This window comes from Podarcis bocagei, assembly GCF_964188305.1.
Source record: "Podarcis bocagei genome assembly, chromosome: 2".
NCBI classification, from domain to species: Eukaryota; Metazoa; Chordata; class Lepidosauria; order Squamata; family Lacertidae; genus Podarcis; species Podarcis bocagei.
In genome coordinates this window covers 16,239,563-16,256,182 of record NC_138126.1, presented here as the reverse complement: position 1 = coordinate 16,256,182, position 16,620 = coordinate 16,239,563, and the positions used below count along the sequence as shown (strand labels likewise).

The window sequence follows — 16,620 nt, the reverse complement described above, 5'->3', positions numbered from 1 at the left end:
CTTTCTTTCTTTCTTTCTTTCTTTCCTTCCTTCCTTCCTTCCTTCCTTCCTTCCTTCCTTCCTTCCTTCCTTCCTTCCTTCCTTCCTTCTCTTGCTCCAGGATATTGGAAGCTTCTTGCAAAGGTAAGTGATAAAAAAACCCTGCCTTATTATGATGCTAGGAACATTCTTTAACAGGTGAGAAACTCACAGTCCGCTCTCTCCTTCCAGAAATAGTTTAGGACACCATCATCCATTTCACAAAATGACAGACAAAAATAGGGACACGTTTTCGCAGTCATTTGTATCTATTGGTCCCATCTACAATCACAGACAGGAAGCCGTTCCCATTGCATATCTCTGTGATGGAGTCATTTGATTGTGATGGAGACTCTGTGATGGAGTCAATTGATACAAAAAGGGGAGACATTCCAAAGGGGCTTGTAAATATCTTCACTATAACTTTCCCTTAAATATCCAGTGTATTCCAAGCTCCTGCAATTTCTTCCCCAGACATAAGAAGATGAGATAGGGCCCTGCTGGATCCGGCCAGTGGTCCATCAAGTCCAGCATCCTGTTTTCACAGTGCTTAACCAGATGCCAGTGAGAAACCCGCGATCAGGATCTGAGCGCCAGAGGACACTCCCCTCCTGTGGTTCATAGGCACCACTGCCTTTGACCCAGCCATCATGAATAGTAGGCGCTGAGAGCCTTGTCCCCCAGACATATTCAAACACTCATGAATTTTGAAAATCTTCCATGTTTAGAAAATGCTGCTTTAATTTATTTTCTTTTAAAAAAATAATTTGCATATATCAGCTTCTTTACCTTCAATCTCATATTCATATATTAGCTTCAACATGTTTTGGAAGCAGCTGTGTGTCGGTTTTCCTTCAGCTTGTTAGGATCTCTCTAGATCCACACGTCATCTAGATGCTCCCAAGTCATCATGCCTTTATCATCAGGATGAGACACCTGTCTTGACAGAAAGCTGCTTACATTGGACGGCTGGTGGCTTGACTTTGTTCTTCTTCTCCCAGGTCTCAGGCAAAGCAGAAATTTCAGAACCCCCCTGAGGCTTTTCCTCTTGCCCTGAAGTGGAGGATCTGCGACTTTTGTGATATGACTCCTTTCCTGGAAGCTGTCATGAAGAAATTCAGAGGTAGTAAAGAAGGGCTGGAAGTATTTTATACTGGATGTTTAGAAGTGTTCATGACAGGTTCCAGGTCATACGGAATATTAGCCATGCCAGGAAAATGGAAGGTTTATTTATTTATTCTCTTTCAATAGCTAGAGGCCATACTTTCATATGCAGAAGTCGCAACTTATGCTGCTTTTACTTCTGCAATTACAGATTCACGTGGATCGCTAAAAAATAGAAAAAGAGCGGGGTAGGAAATTATCGTTTGCTGGGTTCTGCCTCTGCCTTGGTTATTGGGCTCTGAGAGGCTCCACTGAGATCTTGTGGGAACGTCCCAGATCTCATTTGGAATGTAACCCTCACATAAGTTGTGAGTCGTTTGTAAAACGTTGTGTTTTACTGCTTCACATCTCTCAGCCAGGGCTTAGGTGCTTTCATGCATCTCACCCATTTCCCAGGTAGCCTCACCTACAGCTTTTTGGGCATCTCCTCTGTTCCTTTGGCCCTGAGATTGATGTAAGGGGAGCAGAAGGAGGGAATGAGGGCAGCTGTTAAAGAGCCAGCCAGGAGCAGAGGAGACTGGAATTGAGGCCTCCCATCCTGGAACAGAGATATCTGGTGTCATGAACACATCTGTCCCAAGTAGAGAAGCACAGCATGTGTTAAGCAGCCAGCAGCAGGAACTCTTGCATTTCTCTCAGGCAGCTGGTAGCAGTCGCATGTCTACTACCCCTTCCCCTGACAGTGAAAGAAATGCAGATAAGACTTATGTAGAGAAGCCAACTCACTCAAGAAGCACAGGCTGGCTCAGAATGAAGGAGGGGAAGCATTTCCTCACCGGAAGAGGAGGCAATTAATCCTATGAGCCCAAGGAATAGACATATGTGAAAGAGATTAGAAAGGAAACAAAACCAGAAAAGTAAGGGTTATAGGTTCAGGATATTCTGCAGAAGCAGGAAGAACTCCTCAGAAGGGTCAACTGAATCCTATGGTACGGAAGCTCCAATAGGGCGTCTGAGGCTGATTGTAAATCTTCCAGCTAATTATGACTTGTGTGCTGTGTTATCAAGATGGCAGCCTGGGCTCCTGACATCTCCTGAAGGTTGTTGCTGATGGGAAGATCTTCTGGGGGTCCTGTTCCTCTTCTAAGGTCTGAGCAGGCCTGAATCTTGACATTGCCCCTGCCCTGGCTTATGCAGGAATAGTCAGCATGGCGGATTTCAGATAGTTTTAAATTACAATCTCATGAGTTTGTATTGTCGTTACTAGATTAGTTATGAAGACAGTGGCATGATGCTAAAACTCTGTTCCCTTTTCTCTTCCAGACACTATGGAATATGGACTTGAGCTGCGAAAAGGTAAATTTCAGGTTTTTAAAGGAGGCACAATTTCAGGAGTGATGGAATCTGCTTCTCAAAAGACCAGACTACTGTGGATCTCCCATCTGTCCCCCCCCCCCAGTCCCCGTTTCCACTTTCCATGTCTCCGTTACAGGTTCTTGTCACTTTCAGGAAGTGATAAATTGTACCTAGGGTGTTATACTCCTCCAATTTTCTTGTCAGTGAGAAGTCCAAAGTGTTGGTGCTTTGCTGGCACCAGTTGTCCTCCGGACATCCAGGCACGACATACATCCGAAAATGCATGCTCATAGTCATTAGCAGAGTTAGCCTAAACTGAGACCAGTGCAATGTAGCATAAGGGTTTAGTGATTTATTTACAGGATGAAAACAAAGATCAGAGCCATTAGGGCGCGTCTCTTCTCCTCCGAGAGAGCAACAAACAGACAGGAAACAAAGGACGGAATTAGGAAGTCATAGGACTATCTTCCATTTCTCACGCTTCCAAAGAATGGAATGTCAACACAGAGAGCATGTGGTCTAGTAGTCACACACACACTGCAGCATGGGAGAGAATGAAACTACTGACACAAAGAGGTTTCCTTTTGAAGGGTATCATTGGAGGTTTATGGCATTTCATCCTTTTTGAGTTTTTTATTTGCCAATATCAATAGATTGACAGAGCTTAAACATTCACAACAGGCAAGTCCACAGTTTGGCATCAGAGAGAGGCAGCCAGGACCACCGACATGCTGTCACCTGACAGAGCCCAAACTCCACTCCCTCTGTCTCCTCCTCTGCCATACACTCAAACATTAGTTTTTATTATTGACAGACTCCTAATAACATTGGGACGCGGGTGGCGCTGTGGGTTAAACCACAGAGCCTAGGACTTGCCGATCAGAAGGTCGGTGGTTCGAATCCCCACGATGGGGTGAGCTTCCATTGTTCGGTCCCAGCTCCTGCCCACCTAGTAGTTCGAAAGCACGTTAAAGTGCAAGTAGATAAATAGGTACCGCTCCAGCGGGAAGGTAAATGCCGTTTCTGTGTGCTGCTCTGGTTCGGCAGAAGTGACTTAGTCATGCTGGCCACATGACCCAGAAGCTGTACACCGACCCCCTCAGCCAGTAAAGCGAGATGAGCGCAGCAACCCCAGAGTCAGTCATGACTGGACCTAATGGTCAGGGGTCCCTTTACCTTTACCTATTTACCTAATAACATTGTCTTTAGCTAGGACTTTTTTTCCTGCTTGTGTGGTGGTGGTGGTGGGGACATGCCTCCAGTCACCTTCTAGCTATTTCTTTGTTATTTAGCCAAAAATCTCTGTAACAACAGCAACCTGGAAACTTTTCTAAGCCTCTTTTTATGTATGTGAGGAACAGAGATGAGAAAGATGAGTCATATCAATCTGGTCTGGGGAGCCAGGATGGGGTCTCTGCATTGAAGGTTACAGGTGGGAATGACACTTCCTAGGTGTTACTGGGTTTGGCTTTAATTTGTTGTTGTTCAGTCATGTCTGTCTTTTCATGACCCCATGGACCAGAGCACGCCAAGCACTCCTATCTTCCACTGCCTCCTGCAGCTTGGTCAAACTCGTGTTCATAGCTTCGAGAACACTGTCCAACCATCTCGTCCTCTGTCGTCCCCTTCTCCTTGTGCCCTCCATCTTTCCCAACATCAGGGTCTTTTCCAGGGAGTCTTCTCTTCTCATGAGGTGCCAAAGTATTGGAGCCTCAGCTTCAGGATCTGTCCTTCCAGTGAGCACCCAGGGCTGATTTCCTTCAGAATGGATAGGTTTGATCTTCATGCAGTCCATGGGACTCTCAAGAGTCTCCTCCAACACCATAATTCAAAAGCATCAATTCTTTGGCGATCAGCCTTCTTTATGGTCCAGCTCTCACTTACATACAACACTACTGGAAGAACCATAGCTCTAACAATATGGACCTTTGTTGGCAAGGTGATGTCTCAAGGTGAAGGCATCTTTTAATTTCGTGGCTGCTGTAACCATCTGCAGTGATCATGGAGCCCAAGAAAGTAAAATCTCTCACTGCCTCCATTTCTTCCCCTTCTATTTGCCAGGAGGTGATGGGACCAATGGCCATGATCTTCATTTTTTTGATGTTGAGCTTCAGACCATATTTTGCGCTCTCCTCTTTCACCCTCATTAAAAGGTTATTTCATTCCTCCTCACTTTCTGCCATCAAGGTTGTGTCATCTGCATATCTGAGGTTGTTGATATTTCTTCCGGCAATCTTAATTCCGGCAAGGGATTCATCCAGTCCAGCCTTTCGCATGATGAATTCTGCATATAAGTTAAATAAGCAGGGAGACAATATACAGCCTTGTCGTAATCCTTTCCCAATTTTTAACCAATCAGTTGTTCCATATCCAGTTCTAACTGTAGCTTCTTGTCCCACATAGAGATTTCTCAGGAGACAGATGAGGTGATCAGAGACTCCCATTTCTTTAAGAACTTGCCATAGTTTGCTGTGGTTGACAACAGTCAAATGCTTTTGCATAGTCAATGAAGCAGAAGTAGATGTCTTTCTGGAACTCTCTAGCTTTCTCCATAATCCAGTGCATGTTTGCAATTTGGTCTCTGGTTCCTCTGCCTCTTCTAAATCCAGCTTGCACTTCTGGGAGTTCTCGGTTCATATACTGCTTGAGCCCTCCTTGTAGAATTTTAAGCATAACCTTGCTAGCGTGTGAAATGAGTGCAATTGTGCGGGAGTTGTATCATTCTTTGGCACTGCCCTTCTTTGGGATTGGGATGTAGACTGATCTTCTCCAGTCCTCTGGCCACTGCTGAGTTTTCCAAACTTGCTGGCATATTGAGTGTAGCACCTTAACAGCATCATCTTTTAAAATTTTAAACAGTTCAGCTGGAATACCATCACTTCCACTGGCCTTGTTATTTGCAGTGCTTTCTAAGGCCCATTTGACTTCACTCTCCAGGATATCTGGCTCAAGGTCAGCAACCACATTACCTGGGGTGTACGAGCCATCCATATCTTTCTGGTATAATTTCTCTGTGTATTCTTGCCACCTCTTCTTGGTGTCTTCTGCTTCTGTTAGGTCCTTACTACTTTTGTCCTTTATTATGGTAATCTTTGTACGAAATGTTCCTTTCATATCTCTAATTTTCTTGAACAGATCTCTGGTTCTTCCCATTCTGTTGTTTTCCTCTATTTCTTTGCATTGCTCGTTTAAGAAGGCCTTCTTGTCTCTCCTTGCTATTCTTTGGAAATCTGCATTCAATTTCCTGCATTGAATCTTTCACCATCTCCCTCGCATTTTGCTTGCCTTCTCTCCCCCACTATTTGTAAGGCTTCGTTGGACAGCCACTTTGCTTTCTTGCATTTCCTTCTCATTGGGATGGTTTTCGTTGCTGCCTCCAGTATAATCTTGCGAGCCTCCATCCATAGTTCTTCAGGCACTCTGTCCACCAAATCTAAATCCTTATGTATTGTTATGTATTCTTGTCCTTTTTATAAACTACCTAGAAGGATGGGGTAGAACATACTTTAAATATGTAACTGAAGCTGGAATCGTGGTTACAAGGAAGGTGAAAGTACCTGCTGCCAGATTTACCTGGCATGTCAAGCATAGTCTGTCATGTGATGTGAGGTAAAAGATTAAGGTGTGAATTAAGAGTCCCTGCTTGGACTCCCTTCTGCCATGAACAAACCACTGTCTCTCAGCCTCAGTCCTCCCATCTGAAAAATGGGCATACTAAGATTGACTTAACTTACAGGGTCGTTGCAAGGGATCTATGTAGATAATGTGTGTTAAGTACTTTGAAGACTTGAAAGAACTGCAAATGTTTCAAGAAACCTTACTAAGAACTTGGTGAACATCCCTCTCTCGAATGCAGAGCCATGGAGTCCCTGTTCATTTCAGAGGGGATGCTATTTCTGTCATGTGCCTAAAGAAAAGTCAGCTTCCCAGTTGACGTTGTTTCTCTTCTCTTTCCTCCTCTGCCCCCACAGAAAATGTAACTTTGGATCCAGACACAGCACATCCCTGTCTCATCCTGTCTGCGGATCGAAAGAGTGTGCGAAGGGGAGAAGTGCGTCAAGACCTGCCGGACAAACCTGAGAGATTTGACACAGAAACCTATGTGCTGGGATGTGAGGGTTTCACATCAGGCAGACATTTCTGGGAGGTCACTGTGGGAAGCGAGGGGGTGTGGGAGGTGGGGGTGGCCAGAAAGTCTGTGAAGAGGAAGGGTGGTTTCTCTTCTGGTCCTATGGAAGGGGTCTGGGTTTTTAGGAAGTGGGGCAGTTTGTTCAAGTTATTCTTCCCCCAAGTTCAGCTGCCCCTCAAGAGGATCCGAGTGACCCTGAACTATGAAGGGGGACGAGTGTCCTTTTACGATGCTGATACAGCAGCCCTTCTCCGCGCATTTCCAGCAGCCTCCTTCTCAGGAAAGACCCTCCAGCCTTTGTTTTATGTGTCCGCCAAAGGCCACATAGCACTCTCTGAGGGTAGAGACAGACAATGTTCCAGGTTCGGTGCTCAGTATGCTTCTCAGTGCCACCTGTCCTGAATCAGCAGAGCGATGCTCAACATCAAAGCGCTTCAGAAGCTCTGACCCAGATAACGAAGCCAGTAACTCACAGATTCAGTTAATTACAGACAGAAGTATTTTACCATTGGGTCATAAAAGCTTAATGGTTCCTGTTATAAGAATTTTAAGGTCATATATAAAAAAATTAAATGTTCGTAACTGTATATATAAATCACATATCTGAAACCCCACAGATTAGGTCCTGAACAAATTGACCTCAAATATTTCTCTGTCTCTTTCCTCACAAATCCTGTCCTCACAAATCCACATTCAAGATATGAACAGGGTGTGAGCCTGTGACCTGTGAGCTAGATTCAGGAATTAAGTAGTTATAATAAGAAAAGAGTGGCCAAAACCCAGATAATGCAATCAGGTAACTTGCCAGGCAGGAGATAAACAACGCACTCATATTTCTGCTGTAGACCGCCTCTTCTGTGATGTAGGTATGATGTGTCTGGGGGGTTGGTCTTGGACTCCAGGGTGGGCAATTTAAAATGTCTATATAAGGGTGGGCACACCTTTGTTCTGGGTCCTCCTCCTTTCTCCTGCATGTGGGGGAGCACCCTGTTGCAACAGTTAATAAAGATCAGGCTTACTAGCTGCTTTGCTTCTCAATATTCTCTGGTTGGTCTCTGTTATTTTCTCCTACCGATAGAGAACCTACAAAAGGACTCTATAAGGGCTCTTGGGTACCCCATAAGAAGAAGAAGAAGAGTTTGGATTTCATATCCCGCTTTATCTCTACCCAAAGGAGTCTCAAAGCGGCTAACATTCTCCTTTCCCTTCCTCCCCCACAACAAACACTCTGTGAGGTGAGTGGGGCTGAGAGACTTCAGAGAAGTGTGACTGGCCCAAGGTCACCCAGCAGCTGCATGTGGAGGAGCGGAGACGCGAACCCGGTTCCCCAGATTACGTGACTACCGCTCTTAACCACTACACCACACAAGGCAAAAGGAGCAGGTTTTTTTTTACTTATATCAGTTCCCATTTAGAGAGTTCATCTGCCGAAGTGTTTCTTCCTTAGAGTTTTCTGGGCTTTGCTTTTTGCAACCCGCAATGCCCTGCTCTTCCCTCTCTGTCAGCTTGCCAGATCATAGAATCATAGAGTTGGAAGAGACCACAAGGGCCATCGAGTCCAACCCCCTGCCAAGCAGGAAACACCATCAGAGCACTCCTGACATATGGTTGTCAAGCCTCTGCTTAAAGACCTCCAAAGAAGGAGACTCCACCACACTCCTTGGCAGCAAATTCCACTGTTGAACAGAGATCAATGCAGACTAAACACAGTTTTCATACAGCTGCTGTAAGAACAGAAGCAGCTCCTCTCACAGATGTGGCCTTTACTAAAGAAAAACTCCAGCCCTCTGGAAGCTTCTTGCAGTATCCGAAATCTTCTGGAATCTTCAAGAACTTTCAGTTAGTTCTGGAAAGAATGAAAGCTCTCCCTCGCCCCAACCACTCATCACCACACAGTCCTCAAGGGTTGTCCCCCCCCCCCCCCGAAGTAGAACAGTGTTTGCAGGACAGTGATTGGCCAGACTTCCTGCCAGCCATGATTCCATGTCTACCATCTCAGGCCAGGTTGGTAAACAGCACTGATTGGCTGGCTCTCCTGCCAGTCCTGAAACCTGCCTGTTGTCTCTCCCACATGCTTTCCCTTGAGAATCCGCTGCTTCAGTTGGTGCAAAGTGGGAAATAAGCAGGTAAAGGTAAAGGGACCCCTGACCATTAGGTCCAGTCGTGGCCGACTCGGGGGTTGCGGCGCTCATCTCGCTTTATTGGCCAAGGGAGCCGGCGTACAGCTTCCGGGTCATGTGGCCAGCATGACTAAGCCGCTTCTGGCGAACCAGAGCAGCGCACGGAAACGCCGTTTACCTTCCTGACGGAGTGGTACCTATTTATCTACTTGCACTTTGATGTGCTTTCGAACTGCTAGGTTGGCAGGAGCAGGGACCGAGCAATGGAAGCTCACCCTGTCGCGGGGATTCGAACCACCGACCTTCTGATCGGCAAGTCCTAGGCTCTGTGGTTTAACCCACAGCGCCACCCACGTCCCGGGGGAAATAAGCAGACTAATGCTTAAAACAGCAACAACCCTGCTCTTATTCCGGTTCTGATACTGTTCTTTCTCCAGCCTCCCAAAAGAGAGTCGAGTCTGACTTACAGCTTTATAAAGACGAGACCATAATCTTACTGGCCTTACATTGCTCAATCGGTAAAGCTCTTAATATTAGGGTTGTGTGTTTGAGCCCCACATTGGGCAAAAGATTCCTGCATTGCAGGGGGTTGGACTAGATGACCCTCGTAGTCCCTTCCAACGCTGCAATTCTATGATTCTGAAAGGACATCGGTTAAAACCACCCTCAGCCTCAATCCTGTTCTCAGTTTCCCTTTACCTCCCCCAAGATGACCTCCACTGGCCGTGAACAACCAAAACCCCTTGCCTTCATCTTATGTGGCAATTCCAACAAAATATCTCTATCCAAAGAGGGCCAAAATTTGCACGTAACTCAATTATGCAATCACAGCCTTGTGTGCTTTGTCGAAACACAGATAGATAGATAGATAGATAGATAGATGATAGAGGTTGGGAGGAAACTCAGACGGGACTGTATGTCATCTCACAAGAGCATCCAGAGCCCAGAAAGCAAGATGGGGGGCTTACAATTTTGGTGCCCTATATCCTGCTGTGCAAAGGGTCTCTAAGCCCCTCTGCCTTGCTTACGGACCTCCAAGAAAGGTTTCTCAAGGCGTCTCCCTGACTTGACTTGCTAATCCCCAGAACGTAAGAGCCTCTGACAGAAGTTCCAAGGACAGAACAAAGACAATTTGGGGAATTTCAGGGGGTGGTAGTGGGACGCGGGTGGTGCTGTGGGTTAAACCACAGAGCCTAGGACTTGCCAATCAGAAGGTCGGCGGTTCGAATCCCCGCGACAGGGTATGCTCCCGTTGCTCGGTCCCTGCTCCTGCCAACCTAGCAGTTCGAAAGCATGTCAAAGTGCAAGTAGATAAGTAGGTACCGCTCCGGTGGGAAGGTAAACGGCATTTCCGTGCGCTGCTCTGGTTCGCCAGAAGCGACTTAGTCATGCTGGCCACATGACCTGGAAGCTGTCTGCAGACAAACGCCAGCTCCTTGGCCTACAGAGCGAGATGAGCGCCGCAACCCCAGAGTCGGTCACAATTGGACCTAATGGTCAGGGGTCCCTTTACCTTTACCTAGGGGGTGGTAGTAAATTCCCACTTATACAATTATTTTCTCTAAGCTGACCTGTTGTGAACAATTGGATACATCTATATATTTTTTTTTTACAGATCCCCTCTTATTCTTTTGTATAACATGCACGAAAAATCTCCCTATCCATTTTCTCAGCATCTGCACCATGTTGCAAAGCCCTCTTCAGAGATGTGATCCCAAGGCTTCATTGTGAAGTTCTTTTATGTTGCAGCTCATGTTCGGGTATTCCTGTGTCAACAGTGAAGCTCTGAAGGTGGATTTAAATCCAGTTTGGGTTCTGCCATGACCCCTGCTTTCTCATCTTTCCCCTCAAAGATGTCTGCCATGGGTGTAGACAGAGGGGGGCAGGGAGGGCAGCTGGCCCCTTAAATCAAATAAATAAATAAATAAATAACACTTAACTAACTGACCAACTGTGTCACAGATTACTCAGTTCTGCCCTCACCACAGAAGCCCCCCCCCCCAAAAAAATCCCTGGCTGTGTTTCAGTTTTTGGAAAACCAGACCTGTAGTGACTTGGGTGCTAGACAGGGCCAGATTTATGTATAGGCTAAGTAGGCTGAAGCCTAGGGCCTCTAAATCTAGGGGGCCTCGCCAGCCTGCCCGCTCCCCATCACTGCAGTCTCCCCTCTCCCAAAATTGCAAACCCGAGACTTCATGCGAGGGCATTTCTTCCCCATTTCAATGACATTTTGCTTCAAAAGGAAAGGCGGACTTGGACATCGTCTTCCTCCATAATTCTCTAAGGGAGAAGTCACGTACTCAACTTGGATACCACCCTCCCCCATAATCCTTGGGATATACAGTCAAGTACACAGCATTTATAGGGGGACAATGAACATCCATTGATGGGTTGCCTGAGGCAGGTGTTCCCACAGCCCATCCTCAGGAAGGCTAGAAGGCAAGGATATGCATTGATAGTTTTATTGTTCTTTAGGTGGCGGGTACTTAAGATGTAGGAGGGACGCGGGTGGCGCTGTGGGTAAAACCTCAATGCCTAGGACTTGTTGATCGTAAGGTCGGTGGTTCGAATCGCCGCGGCGGGGTGAGCTCCCATCGTTCGGTCCCAGCTCCTGCCCACCTAGCAGTTCAAAAGCACCCCTAAGTGCAAGTAGATAAATAGGTACCGCTTTCTAGCGCGAAGGTAAACGGCATTTCCGTGTGCTGCTCTGGTGCTGGGTCGCCAGCTGCAGCTTCGTCACACTGGCCACGTAACCCGGAAGTGTCTTTGGACAGCGCTGGCTCCCGGCCTCTTGAGCGAGATGAGCGCGCAACCCTAGAGTCGGACACGACTGGCCCATATGGGCAGGGGTACCTTTACCTTTACTTAAGATGTACTTAAGGTGGTGGGTACTTAAAAAAGCAGAGACATCACCTTAGGAGACACCAGGTTCTAGGTCTGGGCAGGCCTGAGCCTTGACATCGCCCCTGCCCTGGCATATGCAAGGGTGCTCATCATGGTGGCTTTCAGTATTTTCAAGTGCAACTCCCATAACCTCCAGCTGGCATGGCCAGTGGTTAGGGATGATGGGATTTGTAGTCCACAACATCTAGAATGCACCACTCTGGCTACAATCGCATGAGCACATATTGTTGTTACCAGGTTTGTTATCTGAATGATGGTGTGATGCTAAATCTCTCTTCCCTTTTTTCTCTCCAGACACTGTGGAATCTGGACTAAAGCTGCAAAAAAGTAAATGTCAGGGTCTAACGGAGGCACAGTTTTAGGAGAAACATAGAATCATAGACTTGTAGAAGTTGTAAGGGACAGTGAGGGTCATCAAACAACCCTGTGCAACGCAAGAATTTTTCACCCAATGTGGGGCACGAACCCACAACCCTGAAATGAAGAGTCTTGTGGTCTAGAGAAAGACAAGTCATATAGTTGATCCGATGCAGGTAGCCAGGATGGGCTCCTGCATTTAAGGTTACTAGTGGGAGTGACACTTCCTAGATCTTGACTCAAACCAATCTGTAGTAAAAGAAAGCAATTTATAGCAACAGTACAATAGATATCATTATAAAAGATGCAACATCTATTATCTGCATCACTTCTAAATGAACTGCAAGCAATACATTGGTATCATTCCCACAATAAAAGCTCACTGCAAATTGATTTTGCCTTACCCAACAGTGTGTCCATTTGAAAACAGATGTAAGTGGGGGGGGGGTTACGCCAAGACTGCAGTCTCCAATTCATTTTTCACTCAGCTGTGACATGTGCAGGGAAGAAAAGGCATGGATAAACTAATCCAAGGTGGTTCGGTTCAAGTGTCACTGTTTTTGATGTATATAAACTACAGTACCTGGAAAGTTGCAGGATAACGTACTTTAAATATATAAGAGAAACTCGGGTGGTAGCTGCAAAGAGGGTATTTTCTCTGCTGTGGCCTGCTGCCAGTTTTTCCTGACCTTTCAAATACGGTCTTTGATGAGATGCAAGGCAAAATATTGAGCTGTGAATCAGAGGAGTCCCTAGTTTGACTCCTGCTCCTCTGCATGATCTTTAGCGGCAGGCGGGGTTGGCCACATTTTCATTGGCTTTCTGTTAGGTCAATCAGGAGAGGAAGCCCGCCTCTTGTCCCTCCCCCAGGCAGCTTTCCCAAAAGAGGAACTTGTTTGGTTCATGTTCTCTCTGACTAAAGTGATATTTCACTGACAAAGGGCTTCATTCATTGAGAAAATGGGGCTAATTGAAAGCACCCGATGTTAATAGCTGCGCTGCGGTGTTATTGGCAAATATCTGGATACCATTTAGCTGAGCTGTTTGCAAAGGCCGTTTGCAGAGTTCGTTCAGAGGTTATTATTGCACATTATCAGACGCTGGCGATTTTGTCAAAAGGACTCGCTGAAAGCTGGCACCAGGATGGAGGGCTGGGCTGTTTATCCTCTGTATGCGGTGGCTACTAACTAGAAAGAAGATGTCAATGGAGCAAGGAGGGGGCGGGGCGGAAATTCATTCATTAGCTTGCAAAGTAGTCTGAGGCTGACATGCTGATAGTCAACAAAAAAACAACAAACTTCACCAGCTCTCGCAGGCAAATGGTTCCTTAAACGAGCAGCCACCATGGATGAGCATTCAATTATATATATATGGAGCTCCACCCAACTCCAAGGCAGCAGAGATCCTGAGTAATCGCATCTCAATTTCCTGGAAAGGGAACACGCCCATTACAGACGCAAAAGAGAGAAAACGAAACCAGCTCTCTCTTCCGGGCGAGGCAGCAGCCATGGCTGCTTTTGAGGGTCCCGTCCGCGATCTCAGCGAGGAAGCCACTTGCTCCATTTGCCTGGATTATTTCAGGGATCCGGTGATCATCCCGGAGTGCGGGCACAACTTCTGCCGATCCTGCCTGACCCAGTATTGGGGGAAATCTGAGGGAGGGGCTTCCTGCCCTCAGTGCAGGGAAAACGTTGAGCAAGGCAGCATCAGGCGAAACCTACAGCTGGCAAATTTTGTAGAAATAATTAAGAAATTCAACCATCTGGGGGGAAAAGAGGGAAAGGAGGGAGAAGGAAAAGGAAGGGTCTGCGAGAAGCACCAGGAGCCCCTGAAGCTGTTCTGCAAGGAGGACGAAAGCCCCATCTGTATGGTGTGTGACAGATCCAAGGAGCACAAAAGCCACGAGGTGGTTCCTCTAGAGCAGTGTTTCCCAAACGTTTTTGGGCAACGGCACACCTGCTTACCGGAAAAAAATCTCGCGGCACACCACCATTAAAGCCCCGCCCCGTGACGTCAGCGCGCAGCGTCACGCCGGGAGGGACGCACAAAAGTGAACGTTTTTTCCCTCCCCCTTGCCGGGGTGGGAGGAGGCAGCAGAGCGAGGGCAGCTGAGGCGGCGGCGGCAGCTGAGGCGGCGGCGGCTGCGATAGCGGGCGGAGGAGGAGCCGTCGCCGGGAGTTGCTGCTGCTGCTGTTGCTGCTGCTGCCCGGACATGCCGGCCTCCTCCTCCTCCGCTGTCTCGCGCTCCTCCCTTTTGCGCGCGCTGCCCCGCCGCTCGGCACCACCACCGCGGAGCCGCCCCCGGCTCGACGCGGATCCTCGCCGCCGCCGCCTCTCGCCCGCCTCCCTCCCACGGCACACCAGCCGGTGTCTCACGGCACACTAGTGTGCCGCGGAACACCGGTTGGGAAACACTGCTCTAGAGGAGGCGTCCCAGGAGTACAAGGTGGGAAAAGGCAGTGGGTCTTTCTTGGGGGTGGAAGAGCTGCAGACAAGAGGGGTTTGCGATGATGATGATGATGTAATGTATTCTCTCTACTTGCTGCCCAAAAGGAATTCTCCAGCAAGAGATCTTGTGCAGCCTGATAAAACTAAACTTCTGAAACTTAAATATTTCTTTTTCTATTTGAGGGATTTCAAGTGTGCCCAATGACCCCCTGAATGCAGGCTGCAGTAACTCCCCTGGGACGAAAGATTACAACATATAGGATTAATTTAATAAACAGGAGAGGGGAGATGTTGGAGGTGTGCTCAGTGTGGGGGAGAAATAGAAAAACTCACATATTTCTCAGCTCTGATATAGGACAGTTCCATTTCTGCCTTGTCTGGGATGAAAAAGGGGAACCTCTGCAAAAGACCCAGGGATGTGGGGCAGGGAGCAAACATAGGATTCAGCTTGCCTGTTAATGTATAATGCAGCCCAATTTGAATTTTGTTTTCTTTTCAGGATCAGATCAGCAGCTGCCTAGACAATCTGAGGAAGGAGAGAGAGAAAATACTAGTATTTAAAGCAAACACAGAAAAGGAAAGCCAAGACCTGCTTGTAAGCACCATTGTTACTTTAAGGTGAAAAATGCTACAGTCTAGAATCAAGATCGGGGGGGGGGGGAGAATATGGAATACAGAAAGAGGTTTGTTTTTGAACAACCTTATCTCCAAAGAACATGAAAGACCATTTAAGGGGGGGGGGGCTTGTGCTGATGAAGCTCCTTCCCTGCTAAATATTGGCGTGATCCCTCTAAAATGTCAGGCACGCCCTTCCAGGGGAATTTGGATAAGTCATGGGTAGGCAAACTAAGGCCCGGGGGCCGGATCAGACCCCAATCACCTTCTCAATCCGGCCCGTGGACGGTCCAGGAATCAGCGTGTTTTTACATGAGTGGAATGTGTGCTTTTATTTAAAATGCATCTCTGGGTTATTTGTGAGGCATAGGAATTCCTTCATATATATTTTTTCAAAATATAGTCTGCCCCCCCCCCCAATGTCTGAGGGACAGTGGAATGGCACCCTGCTGAAAAAGTTTGCTGACCCCTGGCCCTTCTCATCCTGCAAGAGCAGACTAGATGCCTGATGTTGGCCCACTCTTCTCTTCTTTCAATCTCCTTGCTGCAGAAACAAACAGGTGCAGAGAGGGAAAAGATGGTGGCTGAGTTCAGGCGACTGCACCAATTTCTGGAAGAACAGGAGAAACGTATTCTGGCCCAGATGGCAGAAGTGGAGAAGGAGATTGCAGCCCAAAGGGAGGAGCACCTGGCCAGACTCTCCAGGGAACTCTCCTCTCTTGACAGCCTCATCCGGGAGATGGAGGAGAAGCTTCAGGAACCAGCGAGTGAACTCCTGCAGGTGAGGCCTCATCCTGATGTGAGAGGGTGGAGTGTGCTGCTTCAGACTACAGGCAGGAGGATAACATCTCTTAGCCCCCACCCCACCCCCCGCAAAGAAGCTGCTGTAAAAAAACACAATTGGTACATGAAGGGTGAAAGGCCTGGGGTCACAAAAGGGGTGCTGCTAGATCAAGCCACAGGCTTCTTCACTTTAGCATCGTGTTCTTGCATTGGCCAACCAGAGGTGGCTGGAAGCCTAAAGAACCAGCAGCACTCTGCCCCCCTCTGTTTCCCTGCAAGGGGAACTCAGCTGCTTAGTATTGATAACTGATTGGAGTCATGCAGAGGTTTGGAGCCCGTTGTCAGCAATATGCTGGTGACTCTCCTTTACACCTTCAGGTGAGGCAGTGGAAGTGCTGGACCGTTGTCTTGTCTCCATAACGGACTGGATGAGAGCCAACAAACTACAGCTCAATACAGATAAGACTGAGGAGCTATTAGTGGAAGGACCCCAAGACTGGATGGGTGGGAGATGGGCTGCTTTTGATAGGGTTATGCTTCCTCTGATGGATTGGGTACATAGCTTGGTGGTAGTACATGGGGCTGCCTCTGAAGACAGTTTGGATTATTTGGTTGCTTTTGTTTTTATTTTTATTATGAAGTATATATTTTAATACTGTGATTTTATCTCGTGAACCACCCAGAGACGTGCGGGTACAGGGTTGTATACAAAATTGATAAAAACAACAACAGTAGAACTGGCTCCACTGACATCCTCCCTCCCTCCCTTTCTTTCTTCCTTTCTTT

General features: G+C 47.3%; 2 protein-coding genes across 4 annotated transcripts in view; both read left to right on the top strand.

Annotated features, from left to right (window-relative positions):
* The window catches only part of LOC308580797 (zinc finger protein RFP-like), a 69,599-nt gene that overhangs the window by 5,003 nt on the left and 47,976 nt on the right, over positions 1 to 16,620 (top strand). For 2 of the 3 annotated variants that reach the window (XM_081182974.1, XM_081182973.1), the window contains 4 exons: positions 101 to 123; positions 1,020 to 1,141; positions 2,446 to 2,478; positions 6,450 to 7,645. In XM_081182974.1, coding sequence (XP_081039100.1) covers positions 101 to 123; positions 1,020 to 1,141; positions 2,446 to 2,478; positions 6,450 to 7,009 — 738 coding nt within the window. In that variant the 3' untranslated portion in view covers positions 7,010 to 7,645. Of the gene's footprint in view, positions 1 to 100; positions 124 to 1,019; positions 1,142 to 2,445; positions 2,479 to 6,449; positions 7,646 to 16,620 lie in introns of those variants that run through there. The other variant, XM_081182975.1, reaches the window with a different exon arrangement.
* LOC308580818 (zinc finger protein RFP-like) overlaps positions 1 to 16,620 on the top strand; it is a 39,924-nt gene that overhangs the window by 17,001 nt on the left and 6,303 nt on the right. The gene's annotated exons all lie outside the window — the stretch shown is intronic.